Source organism: Pristiophorus japonicus, chromosome 13, assembly GCF_044704955.1.
Source record: "Pristiophorus japonicus isolate sPriJap1 chromosome 13, sPriJap1.hap1, whole genome shotgun sequence".
Classification (NCBI taxonomy): Eukaryota; Metazoa; Chordata; class Chondrichthyes; family Pristiophoridae; genus Pristiophorus; species Pristiophorus japonicus.
In genome coordinates, this window is record NC_091989.1 from 153,778,220 (window position 1) to 153,793,177 (window position 14,958).

Here is a 14,958-nt window from a genome sequence, read left to right on the forward strand (position 1 = left end):
GCGGGTGTCGGGTCTGGTCGAGGGGGGCGGTGGGGGAAACAGGAGCTGGCTGTGGGAGGAGCCTTATTCACGCAGCCCCAGTGAGGCCATTGGGCCAGGGCTAGCGGCTGCGTGCTTTGGGCCCCTCCCACACAGTTTCGGGCGCCTGGAGCTACTGCAATTGCGTGCCCACTGGAGCGTGCATGTGCAGAGGTCCCAGCACTGTTTTCAGCGCAGGGACCTGGCTCCGCCCCCCCACAGCTCGTGCTGCGCTGCGCCGAGGGCCAGAGGACCTGCAGGGAGGTGGAGAATACGGAGGATTTTTTTAGGCGCACTTTGTGGCGCGAAAAACGGGCGTCCAGGTTGGGACTGCGCCGTTCTTGGCGCGTGTGGAAACTTGGGCCCGATATTTCTGTTATGAGAGAATAGTGATTTTTTTTTAAAATGTGTAATTTGTTGTGAAGTAACTTTGTACCATGCAGTGGTACTTGATTGATTGACCCCTACAATATCAAAGGTAAACTAGTTGGCACTCAGTTCATTTCTACAGATGCATAAACAGTTGGCAGTTAGAATTTTCATGTGGCAGCAGTGGTCCATTGTGTGTGATTATTTTGAGCATGGAGGTGGAGTATAAAACACAGAAATTTGAACAAAAGGATAAACAAGCAAGATAAGCTCTCTTCCCTGGCTCACCGATCTCAATCCCTGGCTCAATTGATGTGAAATTTCTTCGCTCCTGATCAGAAATGAGTCATGTCAGAATTAATTTTTGAATTGTAAAATTTTGCCTGGCACTTGAAATTAGGTGCTCTAACTTGCACTTTGCTTATTTACTGCAGACTGTCGATGATGACGCGATGGATGCTTGAATGAGGTGACAGCCGTGGGAAGGAGGAACGATGCCCAAGAGTGGGTGTTCTAAAACACCACAATCTGAAGATTGCCCACTCAACATCGATATGGTGGAGAAACAATCGGGGAAGAAGGTAAAATCGCAGAATCACCAAGAATATGAAATAGTTGTTTTAACTCTTCGGTTTTCCTTAATATTTGGTGGAGTAAGGCCTGAGTTTCTAATATCTAATCTCCATAGTATGAGATATGATTATGATCCTGAATGTTGTAAAGATGGATGAGAACAAAGAACCTAATGAACAGAAAAGGAATTTAATGATCATGTATCTGTTGAGAAGTGGGATTGATGGTTATAGTGATAACATGAATATTTTTGCATCAGGAGGTACAGGAAGGAACTTCATGATCTTTAAAGTAGGAATCATCAAATGGTGTAACAGCAGGGAAGCCCAAAATAAAATAAATATACAGTACATGTGTTCTGCATGGAGCAGGAGTAATGAGCCAAATGTGCTTTTCTTGCACTGAACTTTAAAATTCTTCTTGAAAATATTCTTTCTAAGTAATCAGAAACTCAAATTTCATATTCATAAAGCAGCAACAAATCACTGACGAGCAGGAAGAAAATTTACCAATTGACTAGTAACAAGTGGGAATGAAAATCAATCATTGTTTTTTAAGAAATAACTGAATTTTAAAAAAGGGCATCAATCAAAAGCTATCAATAAATGAAAAGGTGAATCAGTGAAATTGCTCAAAATGTTTTTGATCTTTTTGGCTGCCATCTCAATGCCAATAGCTGAGAAATTTAACATTAGAATTCCTTTCCTGAGCCCCCTCCCTCTTGTTGTCCTGGAGGATGGGAGGAAAGCAAAGGGCATTGGAGTATTCCGATCTAAAGGTGAGAACCTGGATAAGGGTTTCAGCGGTAGAGAAGATGAGGCGGGTGAAGGTGGGCAATGTTCCACAGGTAGAAATAAGAAAAATTGATAATTGAAAGGATATGGGATTTGAAGATTAGCTCTGGGTGGAACAGGATGCCAAAGTTTTCCATTGTCAGCTTCAGCCAGAGTAGCCAAGGAGTAGGATGAAATTGGTGGGAAAGGAGTGGAGTTCATGGTGGGGAGTGGGTGGGGGAAGGAGAGGGGGCGGCGGTAAAGTAATGACTTCAGTCTTCCCAATGTTCAGTTAATGAAAAATGTGACTTGTCCAAGACATTAATTTGGGCACACATACAAGGGCATGCATTCAAGGGAGCGAGTTGACATTGGCATACATATGGAAGTTGACCTGTGTCTGCTAATGAGGTGTTGAGGGGCAGTGTGGCAGGGCATCGAATGGTGTCTTCCATTAGACTTGCTTTTGCACGTTTAGGTTTTTACATGACAAGTTGCTGAAAGTGCGTTCTGATAACAGTGCAGCGAGGGAAATCGGGCCCCTGGGACCTGAGTGGACAGGGCAACCAACTGATCTCCTTAACCAATCAGATTGAAAGATTGAGAAATAAACAGCGTAAGGACTGAGACAAGTGTAAATTAGAGTGCGTGAATTCGATGGCAAATCAGGTACAGAAAAAGAAATGAGGGAATGAAAGATTGGATTCGAAGAGAAAAAAGAGACAGAAAAGTAAAATCTCCAACAATTAATACTTGTAGGAATGAGAATCCACACTTGTAAGTTAATTTTCAGTGTCAGAGATGTTTATTGGCAGTCTCGAGAGGACGCAAGCACAGAACGACAGTACAAATAGTCAGTCGCTTTTAACAATGTGAGAACATTTCTCACGTTAAAAGAAGAGACTATTTGGACTGTCATTCTGCGCCTGTGTCCTCTCGAGACACCGCTCCTGATGCCTCCCGCCCAGAACGGGAACCGGGGCTCGAATCGGAAATGAGGCTCCGCAATGGACAGACTATGTTGTTCCTCAGAGCCTGTGGGCGGCTGAGAGGGGTGGCGGGGAGAGAAGCAGTGGGTGATTGAGGGGGTGGCGGACGAACGAGGGGTGGGGGTGGGGGCGGGGGCGAGGGGAGAGAGAGAGCCTGTGTGCGGGGTGGGGGAGGAGGAAAGAGAGAGAGCCTGTTTGGGGGGGGGGAGGGGGAAGAGAGCAAGAGTGTCTGGAGGGGAGGTGTAAGATCATGCACTTGCGCTTGAGAAAGGGACTTTGCTTGGGGGAAGGCAGCACTTGCGCTGATGTAATGGACTTCGGCTGGGGGTGAGATGCACTTGCTCTGGGATAAGGGACTTCGGCTGGAACTTGGATCGAGTTACAATTTACGAAGTCAGTCAGAATTTGGGCTGGGCGGTTCCAGTTACATATTCCAGAGAAACTTCAGGGTGTGGTTTATCCTCTAAGGGGATCAACCAGAGACAAGGATGGCCATTTTTGCAGTTCAAATCAATGCATCCTTAAAAGAAATAAAGACTTGCATTTATATAGTGCCTTTCATGACCACTGATGTCCTCAAGCACTTTACAGCCAATGAAGTACTTTTTGAAGGATAGTCACTGTTGTAATGTAGGAAATGCAGCAGCCAATTTGCACAGAGCAAACTCCCACAAACAGCATTGTGATAACTAGATAATCTGTTTGTGTTGTTGATTCAGAGATAAATATTGACCAGGACACCAGGGATAACTCCCCTGCCATTGATTCTTTAAAGTCCACCTGGCAGAGTAGACAGGGCCTCTGTTCAATGCCTCAGCTGAAAGAAAAGACCTCCAACAGTGCAACACTCCCTCAGTACTACACTGAAGTGTCAGCCTACATTTTGTGCTAGTCTCTGGAGTGGGACTTGAACCCACAACCTTCTGACTCAGAGGTGACTTAACTTGCTGTGGTGTATCTGCTATGCAAATGCAGCAACTTTGTGCTATTCAATGGAGAGGCAAACGGTAAGATGTCATTTTTGCGAAGCTAACGGGAGAGTGGCACAGCTCTGACAGCAACTTTTGGATATTTGTGTTTAATTGCGCACCTGTCCCTCACCTGTAGTTTCTTTACAGTTTATGCATAAATCACAGCACGTGCCATTAGTGTCACTGTTATTTTGACAGCAAGCTCTGCCCTCACCGTTATTTTGATCGCAAATTCAGGCCCAATGTTTTCTCATTGTGAAATTAAATCTAAATGTCAACGCTTCCGAATGAGAGTGATCAAGTAGTACCAGCTGGCATTATTGTTGCCTCACTGTGAAGAAAGTGATTTTGTAGCAGTTGTAAAAGCAATTGGTAACAATTGCAATGATTGCATTGTGTTTTATAGAAACATAGAAAATAGGTGCAGGAGTAGGCCATTCGGCCCTTTGAGCCTGCACCGCCATTCAATGAGTTCATGGCTGAACATGCAACTTCAGTACCCCATTCCTGCTTTCTCGCCATACCCCTTGATCCCCCTAGTCGTAAGGACTTCATCGAACTCCTTTTTGAATATATTTAGTGAATTGGCATCAAAAACTTTCTGTGGTAGAGAATTCCACAGGTTCACCACTCTCTGAGTGAAGAAGTTTCTCCTCATCTCGGTCCTAAATGGCTTACCCCTTATCCTTAGACTGTGACCCCTGGTTCTGGACTTCCCCAACATTGGGAACATTCTTCCTGCATCTAACCTGTCTAAACCCATCAGAATTTTAAACGTTTCTATGAGGACCCCTCTCATTCTTCTGAACTCCAGTAAATACAAGCCCAGTTGATCCAGTCTTTCTTGATAGGTCAGTCCCGCCATCCCGGGAACCTTCGCTGCACTCCCTCAATAGCAAGAATGTCTTTCCTCAGGTTAGGAGACCAAAACTGTACACAATACTCCAGGTGTGGCCTCACCAAGGCCCTATACAACTGTAGCAACACCTCCCTGCCCCGTACTCAAAAATCCCCTCGCTATGAAGGCCAACATGCCATTTGCTTTCTTAACCGCCTGCTGTACCTGCATGCCAACTTTCAATGACTGATGTACCATGACACCCAGGTCTCGTTGCACCTCCCCTTTTCCTAATCTGTCACCATTCAGATAATAGTCTGTCTCTCTCTCTTTTTACCACTAAAGTGGATAACCTCACATTTATCCACATTATACTTCATCTGCCATGCATTTGCCCACTCACCTAACCTATCCAAGTCGCTCTGCAGCCTCATAGCATCCTCCTCGCAGCTCACACTGCCACCCAACTTGGTGTCATCTGCAAATATGGAGATACTACATTTAATCCCCTTGTCTAAATTATTAATGTACAGTGTAAACAGCTGGGGCCCCAGCACAGAACCTTGCGGTACCCCACTAGTCACTGCCTGCCATTCTGAAAAGTACCCATTTACTCCTACTCTTTGCTTCCTGTCTGACAACCAGTTCTCAATCCATGTCAGCACACTACCCCCAATCCCATGTGCTCTAACTTTGCACATCAATCTCTTGTGTGGGACCTTGTCGAACGCCTTCTGAAAGTCCAAATATACCACATCAACTGGTTCTCCCTTGTCCACTCTACTGGAAACATCCTCAAAAAAATTCCAGAAGATTTGTCAAGCATGATTTCCCTTTCACACATCCATGCTGACTTGGACCTATCATGTCACCTCTTTCCAAATGTGCTGCTATGACATCCTTAATCATATCTGTGACTTACGTGAAGTTGTCCCATGTGCCTGCTGATCCTTGGGGACAAGAATACTTTGGAACAGATTACTCTGCTCTGCTGGGATGAGAAAATGTTTTTGGAAAACGTCCAGTTCACCAAACAATCTGTCGGGGTTCGACAAAGGAATTTAAATTTCAAGTGTTGAGATTCAGTGCTAAAATAGAAGCTGTTAGCAGATACTACCTTACAGCAGACTACAAAAGCACTTTTATTAATAGCTTTATTTCTAAGCTAGTTTTAAGTTAAGTATAACTTCCCAAATACTTGAAACGGCCTGATTTTATCCCAAAGATCGGCAGAAAAGCAGGAACTACAAAGCTATTCGGGTAGAAATCCTGGCCACTCACGTCCATCTGAACAGACAGATAGGGCCTCGGGAACTGAACACTGCAATCATCAACGACATTCCCACATCTGATCTTATGAGGGAGGGAAAATCATTGAAGCAGGCAAAAATGGTTGGGCCTACGACATTGACCTGAAGAGCTCCTGCAGTGATGTCCAATAACCACAACCATCTTCCTTTGTGCTAGGTATGACTCCAGCCAGTGGAGAGTTTTCCCCCCTGATTTCCATTTACTTCAATTTTATTAGAGGCTCCTTGGTGCCACACTTGGTCAAATGCTGCTTTGATGTCAAGAGCAGTCACTGCCTCCTCACCTCTGGAGTTAAGCTCTTTTGTCCATGTTTGAACTAAGGCAGTAATGAGGTCTAGAGCCAAGTGGTCCTGACGCAAACCAAACCGAGCATCGGTGAGTAAGTGACGCTTGATGGCACTATCGACGATTTCTTCCATCACTTTGTTGATTGAAAGTAGGCTCATGAGGCCGTAATGAGCTGAAATGGATTTGTCATGCTCTTTGTGGACATGACACACCCGGGCAATTTTTCACTTTGTCGGGTGGATACCAGTGGTGTAGCTGTATTGCAGCAGTTTGACTCGAGTCCTGGCTAGTTCTGGAGCACAGGTCTTCACTGCAGTCAGGACCCATAACCTTTGCTGTATCTAATGCACTCAGCTGTTCCTGGATATCACGTGGAGTGAATCGAATTGGATGAAGACTGTCCATCTATACTGATGGGGACCTCCGGAGGAAGCCGAGATGGATCATCCACTAGGCACTGGCTAAAGATCGTTGCAAATGCTTCAGCCTTGTCTTTTGCACTCACGTGCTTGGCTCCATTGGTGAGGATGAGAATGTTCATGGAGCCTCCTACCCTCTTTCCCCCCCCCCCCCTTAGTTTAATTGTCCACCACCATTCACAACTGAATGCGGCAGCACTGCAGAGCTTTGATCTGATCCTTTGGTTGTGGAATCACTTACCTCTGTCGAGCATAGAAACTTATAAGATTCTGACGGAACTGGATAGGTTCGATGCGGAAAGAATGTTCCTGATGTTGGGGAAGTCTAGAACCAGGGGACATAGTCTTGGGATGAGGAGAAACTTCTTCACTCAGAGTTGTTAACCTGTGGAATTCCCTGCTGCAGAGAGTTGATGCCAGTTCATTGGATATATTCAAGAGCGAGTTCGATATGGTCCTTACGGCTAAAGAGATCAAGGGGTATGGAGAGAAAACAGGAAAGGGGTACTGAGGGAATGATCAGCCATGATATTGAATGGCGGTGCGGGCTCGAATGGCCTACTCCTGCACCTATTTTCTATGTTTCTATGTTTCCACTGTTTAGCATGCAGCCCAGTGTTGTAGCTTCACCAGGTTGGCACCTCATTTTTAGGTATGCTTGGTGCTGCTCCTGGGATGCTTTTCTACATTCCTCATTGAACCAGGGTTGGTCCCCTGGATTGCTAGTAATGCTAGAGTGAGGGATGTGCCAAAATCAGGTAAACCCCAATGATAAATACATTAAGAGTAAGAGGATAACTAGAAAAAGAGGGGGCCTATTCGAGACTGTAAAGGAAATCTGTGTGGAGGCGGAGATGTGGGTAGGATTCTTAATGAATACTTTGCATCTGTTTTCACAAAAGAGAGGGGTGATGCAGACTTTGGGAGGAGAAGTTTGAAATATTAGACGAGATAAACATAATGAGAGGAAGTATTAAGGGGCTTAGCAGCTTTGAAAGTGGATAAATCTCCAGGCCTGGTGAAATGCATCCTCGGCTGTAAAGAGGAAATAGCAGAGGCTCTGACCATCATTTTCCAATCCTCTCTGGCTACAGGTGTAGTACCAGAGGACTGAGGACTGCTATTGTTGTACCTTTGTTTAAAAAGGGCGAAAGGGATGGACCGATTAATTACAGGCCTGTAAGCCCAACCTCGGTGGTGGGAAAATTATTGGAAAAAATACTGAGGGACAGGATAAATCTTCATTTGGAAAAGCATGGATTAATCAAGGACAGTCAACATAGATTTGTTAAGGGAAGGTCGTGTCTGACTAACTTGATTGAATTTTTCGATGAGGGCAGTGTGTATGATGTAGTTTATATGGATTTTAGCAAAGCTTTTGATAAGGTCCCACATGCAGACTGGTCACAAAAGTAATAGCCCATGGGATCCAAGGCAAACTGGCAAGTTGGATCCAAAATTGGCTCGGAGGCAGGAAGCAAAGGGTAATGGTTGATGGGTATTTTTGTGACTGGAAGGCTGTATCCAATGGGGTTCTTCAGGGCTCAGTGCTGGATCCCTTGCTTTTGTGGTGTATATATCAAGACTTGGACTTAAATGTTGGGGGTATGATTAAGAAGTTTGCAGATGACACTAAAATAGGCTGCGTAGTTGATAATGAAGAGGAAAGCTGCGGACTGCAGGTAGATGTATCGGTCAGGTGGGCAGAACAGTGGTAAATGGAATTCACTCCGGATAAGTGTGAGGTAATGCATTTGGGGAGAGCTAACAAGGCAAGGGAATACACATTAAATGGTACGACACTGACAAGTGTCGAGGAACAAAGGGACCTTGGAATGCAGGCCCCACAGACTCTTGAAGGTAGCAGGCCAGGTAGATAAGTGGTTAAGAAGGCATATGGAATACTTGCCTTTATTAGTCGAGGCATGGAATACAAGAGCAAGGAGGTTATGCTTGAACTGTATAAAGCACTGAAGTTGCAGCTGGAGTACTGTCGTTCTGGTCACCACATTACAGGAAAGATGTGATTGCACTGGAAAGGGTGCAGAGGAGATTTACAAGAATGTTGCCTGGACTGGAGTACTTTGACTATCAGGAAAGATTCGAGATGCTGGGCCTGTTTTCTTTAGAACAGAGGAGGTTGCGAAACCTGATTTGAGGTGTTTAAAATTATGAGGGGCCTGGATAGGAAGGACCTGCTTCCCTTGGTGGAGGAGTCAACAACCAGGGGACAGAGATTTTAAGTAATTGGGGGGAGGTTTGGAAGAGATATGAGGGGAAATTTCTTCACCCAGTGTGTGATGGGGATCTGGAACTCACTGCCTGAAAGGATGGAAGAGGCAGAAAGCCTCAGCACATTTAAAAAGTACTTGGATGTACACTTAAAATGCCGGAACCTACAGAGCCGGGCTATAGACCAAGAGCTGGAAAGTGGGATTTGGCTGGATAGCTCTTGGTCGGCCGACACGGACACGATGAGCCGAAATGGCCTCTTTCAGTGCTGTAAATTTCTATGATTCTATGAGGTTACAGATTGAGATCGTATACAATTCTGCTGCTGCTGGTGGCCCACAGCGCCGCATGGACGCTCAGTTTTGAGCTGCAAGATCTGTTCTGAATCTATCTGATTTAGCATGGTGTTGGTGTCTCACAACATGATCGAGGGTATCCTCAGTGTGAAGACGGAACTTTGTCTCCACAATACAACGTGTGGCGGGGCCGGTTAAGATGATGATGATGTAGATGAACGAGGATGGAGGTAATTGGCCTGTAGGACAGGATATGCCAGCTGAGTTTATAATGAGTGGAAGTTTATGTAGGGAAAAGTATTGGCAGCTTATGCAGAGAATATTGGAGAAATTGAGTTGAACTGTCAGAAATATGGATATGGCAGTGGAGATGGAGGGGGGGGGGTGATGCTGCAGAGGTGGAGGTAATGATTCATGGTGAATGTCAGATAGGAATTGAAACTAACTGTCGAACAGGACACCAAGGAAACAAAAACAATGACTTCATCCACCCACCACTCGATGCCAGTTAAGCAATCTAATGGCACAGCGTTGATTGTGGGATCCAGAGAAGTGGTGGAAATGGAGCTTTGTGTCCTTGCATATGTGTAGGAACTGGTCCCATGTCTGCAGGTAAGGGACAGCAATTAGATGAGTAAGGCCAAGGTTCGATCTTCCAGCATCTCTGGAGGTGACTGCATGGAACAGGAAGAGACCCATTGCTGAAGTTGAAAAATATGCAAGCTTGCATAGTTGTGAATGCTTTGCTAATGGTTTGGAGTATACTGAGATATGCAGGTTGAAACCCTACAACAAACAGGCAATTAAGGATGACTGATGAGTTAGCAGATGTTGATGATGTGCAGAATAATGGCAATTGTGTGACGAGCTCTTTTGCAACAGTATGTAACCTTGAAAAAGTTTAGTTTCTATGGGCTGGAATTTCATCAAGTGCTACCACCGCCGAAAGGGCGGTATCCTGGCGGTAATCGCGGATGACTTTTTTTTAAACCGCTGGAATACCGCTTAGAACTAAGGCCGCTAGTTTGGTCAAAAGTTGATCGGTGATATGTGTCCGGCAGTGGCGGTATTCATAGTTGTGGAAAACTGTTTTTTCTTTGGAGGCCGGGAAAAACGGGATTTCTGCGCATGCACGATTTTTTTTCTCAAAGTCCTCTTTTCCCGTGATTCAAGGTCCGGGGTTGCCCGTGCATGTGCAGAAGGTCCGTTTTTTTCAGCGAGAGTGAGTGAGAGAGGAGAGAATATTCGAGAGGAGAGGAGAATAATAGAGAACGAGGGATTAGAGTAAGAATACTGCACATTATTGAGAGATACACACGCAAACCTGATTATTGTTTTGAATCCCACCGATAAAAATGGTGAATTTGATGAATTTACCACTGGCGATATTGGGCGGTAATTTCTAATTTTGGCAGCATTTCAGCGCTAAACTTTTTTCCGGCGGTAAATGGGCGGAAAGCTGATGAATTTCCAGCCCCATATATTTACACATGCTACTTCTGCATTCTTTGAATACAATATATTTTGAAGAGCTCAGTAATGTACTGAGTTTGGTGAATTATAATTAGTAATTGGAAATAAGCACAGGCTATTACATTTCTTGTTTTATTATTTTGTTAATTTTTCGTTTCACTGCTTATGCACTTAGAATTGGAAAATCATGCAAAGTGCACCATGTAAAACAAAGGCAATTTTAATTAAGGTAGGATTTAAAAAAAAATGTAATCTACCATTTATATAAAAAATGAAAACATCAGATTTTAAATTTGTTTTTATTCATTAACTGTATGTGGACGTTGCTGGCAAGGCCAGCATTTATTGCCCATCCCTAATTTGGTAGTGGTGCGCCGTCTTGAACTGCTGTGGTCCGTGTGCTGAAGCTACTCCCACAGTGCTGTTAGGTAGGGAGTTCCAGGATTTTGACCTGGCTACCATGAAGGGATATATTTCCAAGTCAGGCTAGTGTGTGACTTGGAGGTGATAGTGTTCCCATGCGCCTGCTGCCCTTATGTTTCTAGATGGTAGAGGTTGTAGTTTTGGGAGGTGCTGTTGGAGAAGCCTTAGCGAGTTGGTGCAGTGTATCTTGTAAATGGTTGGCTCCTCAAAAATGGGTTGAAAATTTGCTCCTTGTGTGGTATTGATAGGTCATTTTCAAAGCAAGGAATTGAGGACAAACATGTAAAGAGAGCGTGTATTTGCAAAGCAAGGGACACAAAGTGTGACCCACTTTTTGGTGCTCTCCATAAATCAAGTTTGGACAAGGCCATCTATCTGACTCACCACATTTTATTTTAATAATGGGAGTCTCTCTTTCTTCTTTCTTTCAGCCCAGCTCATGCTGGCATCTGACAAGGTGCCACATAAAAGGTTACTGCACAAGATAAAAGTTCAAGGGGTTGGGGGTAATATATTAGCATGGATTGAGGATTGGCTAACGAACACAAAACAGAGAGTCGGAATAAATGGTTCATTCTCTGGTTGGCAACCAGTAACTCGTGGGGTGCTGCAGAGATCAGTGCTGGGACCCCAACTATTTACAATCTATATTAACGACTTGGAAGATGAGAGGAAAAGCAATGTGTGAGGAGGAGACAAAAAATCTGCAAAAGGACATAGACAGGCTAAGTGAGTGGGCAAAGAATTGGTAGATGTTGGAAAGTGTGAGGTCATGCACTTTGGCAGAAAAAAATCAAAGAGCACATTATTACAAGTTCGACCTCCAAAATCCGGAGTTCCAGAATCCGGACACTAGCCCGATCCGTGGCGGGGTCGTTCGGAAACCGGAAAATGTTCTGATATCCCGACTCCCCCAGCCCCACTTCGCCCCAGCCCTCCTCCCTCCCCTTTACCTCGGCTGCCCGACCCCACCTACCTTGGGCCAGACAAGGAACTCCACCACGGCGGCGGGATCCCCGCGTGATCAGTTTCCTGGGCGGCGCCCCCTTCCCCACCCCCGCGCGATCAGTTTCCTGGGCGGCGGCGCCATCCCCACGCGATCAGTTTCCTGGGCGGCGGGGCAGCTCTTCCCCCCCCCCCCCCCCCCACCCCCACCCCGGATGTTCCAAAATCCGGAAATACCTGGGCTCAGGTGACATCAGAAAAATGTTTCAAAATCTGGCAAAACGCAAAATCTGAAATGCCGAGGGTTCCGGATTCGGGACGCTGCACCTGTATTTAAATGGAGAAAGATTGCAAAGTGCTGCAGTACAACGGGATCTGGGGGTACTTGTGCATAAAACACAAAAGGATAGTATGCAGGTACAGCAAATCATCAGGAAGGTCAATGGAATCTTGGCCTATATTTCAAAGGGAATGGAGTATAAAAGCAGGGAAGTCTTGCTACAGTTATACAGGGTATTGGTGAGCCAAAACCTGCGTTACTGCGTGCAGTTTTGGTTTCCATATTTACGAAAGGATACACTTACTTTGGAGGCAGTTCAGCGAAGGTTCACTCGGTTGATTCCAGAGATGAGGGGGTTGACTTATGAGAAATGATTGAGTAGGTTGGGCCTCTACTCATTGGAATTTAGAAGAATGAGAGGTGATCTTAGCGAAGCGTATAAGATTATGAGGGGGCTTGACAAGGTGGATGCAGAGAGGATGTTTCCACTGATGAGGGAGACTAGAACTAGGGGGCATAATCTTCGAATAAGGGGCCGCCCATTTAAAACAGAGATGAGGAGAAATTTCTTCTGAGGGTTGTAAATCTCTGAAATTTGCTGCCTCAGAGCTGTGGAAGCCGGGATATTGAATAAATTTAAGACCGAAATAGACAGCTTCTTAACCGATAAGGTGTTATGGGGAGCAGGCAGGGAAGTGGACCTGAGTCCATGTTCGTATTGAATGGTAGAGCATGCTTGAGGGGCCGTGTGGCCTACTTCTGCTCCTATTTCTTATATTCTTGTGCCTTGATCTAGCTGGCCTGGGGTCACAGTTGTCCATTGGTGGGGCTGGTTGGCTTGGGCTGTCAGGCTCACTTATGCCTTGCCACAGGTCCCCCAACTTTCCCAGTCTCTCGGCCCTAACCTGGCCTCTTCAAAGTTCAACCACAGAAGAATTGCCATATGTTATTTTCCATGAAAGTAGCCTTGGCCATTTTTTTATGGCTGATAAAACTCTACTTTGCCATCTAGTGGTCACCATTTCCCCAGTGTCATATTGTGCCGAGACCAGTACATGGAGACAAAGTGAAGGTTGCAGTTTGTACCAGTAAGAATTCCTTAATAAACTTCAATTGTACTAGTTGAAACGGTTTGAGGGATCATAAAGCATTTTTCCTTCCTTGAAAGCATATAAATACACAAGAAATAGGAACAGGAGTGGACTCTTTGAACTTGCTCTGCCATTCAATAAGGTCATGGCTGATCTTGTACCTAAACTCCACTGTCCTGCACTATTCCCCATATCCCTTGGTTCCCTTAGTATCCAAAAACCTATTGATCTCTGTCTTGAATATAAACGACTGAGCATCCATGGCTCTCTGGGCTAGAGAATTTCAAAGATTCAAAACCCTTAGAGTGAAGAAATTCTCATCTTCAGTCCGAAATGGCCAGCCCCTTATACTGAGACTGTTACCCCAAGCTCTGGACTCCCTAGCCAGGGATGACATCCTCTCAGCATCTGCCTTGTCAAGCCCCATAAAAATGTTTATGTTTCAATGAGATCACCTATCATCCGTCCAAATTTTAGGGAATATAAGCCTTGTCTACTCAATCCATCCTCATGGGACAATCGCCCCATCCTAGGAATCAGCCTATTCCGGAGTGTGAGGGCACAGGAAGACAGGCTGGGATCATCAGACTTGTTTTCTTTGTCTATCGATAAAATCACATTTACCACCGAGCTTTCCCGAATTAAATGAAGGATTGATGAGGTGCAAGAATAATCTCTTGTGTTAACTGTTGCTGTATTTTGTCAAATCCAGAATCCGTCAAGGAGATGATTGAAGTGAAACAGAGATGGGAGTGTGGCTTGAATTATGTTTAATTTTCTGATGATGAGTATTGGCTGAAATCCTTAGTGCTGTAATCAACACCTCCACATCATAAAACTTTTGGTGTCTGGATGTTAGAAGTTTCCTGACTCTTATGTTTTGGAACTGTTTGGATAATTTTCCCACAGAAATGATTTGGAAGTAAACCAGAATTATTTTAACATTTGTTTTTCAAGCATAGTATATTCAGGCAAATTTCAAAATAGTCTTGGATGATCGATGTGAGCTGGGGGTGGGGTGGGGGGGGGGCGGGGCGGGGTGTTGGCGCAGGGAACACAATAAATAGGAGCAGGAGTAGGTCCTTCGAACTGCCATTCAATAAGATCATGGTTGATCTCCTACCCCAACTCCACTTTCCTGCACTATCCCCACATCTCTTGATTCCCTTAATATCCAAAAATCTATCAATCTCTGTCTTGAATACACTCGAGTAGAAAATTCCAAAGGTTCACCACTCTGAGTGAAGAAATTTCTCCTCATCTCAGTCCCAAATTTCCAACCCCTTATTCTGAGACTGTGACCCCTCATTCTCGACTTCCCAGCCAGGGGAAACATTCTCCCTGCATATACCCTGTCAAGCCTGTTAAGAATTTTGTATGTTTCAGTGAGATCACCTCTCATTCTCCTAAACTGTGGAGAATATAGACCTAGTCTACTTAATCTCTCCTCATCGGACCATCCACCCATCCGAGGAATCAGTCTGGTGAAGGGAGATGGTGGGTGGGAGATAGGCTGGGATCGTGCAGCTTGTTTTCTTTGTCTATCTATAAAATTGCATTTACCACAGAGCCTGTCTGAACTAAATGAAGGGTTGAACAGGTGTGGCTTCAGGTAATAAAACTATTTTAATACAGGGACCCAAAGCAGCTTTGTTATAAGCACCAATAG

General features: G+C 44.9%; 1 protein-coding gene across 6 annotated transcripts in view; it reads left to right on the plus strand.

The window, feature by feature from the left end:
* ankrd11 (ankyrin repeat domain 11) overlaps positions 1-14,958 on the plus strand; it is a 273,694-nt gene that overhangs the window by 152,126 nt on the left and 106,610 nt on the right. For all 6 annotated transcript variants that reach the window (XM_070898151.1, XM_070898150.1, XM_070898153.1 and 3 more), the window contains exon 3: positions 822-968. In XM_070898151.1, the coding sequence (XP_070754252.1) occupies positions 882-968 (87 nt within the window). In that variant the 5' untranslated portion in view covers positions 822-881. The remainder of the gene's footprint in view (positions 1-821; positions 969-14,958) is intronic.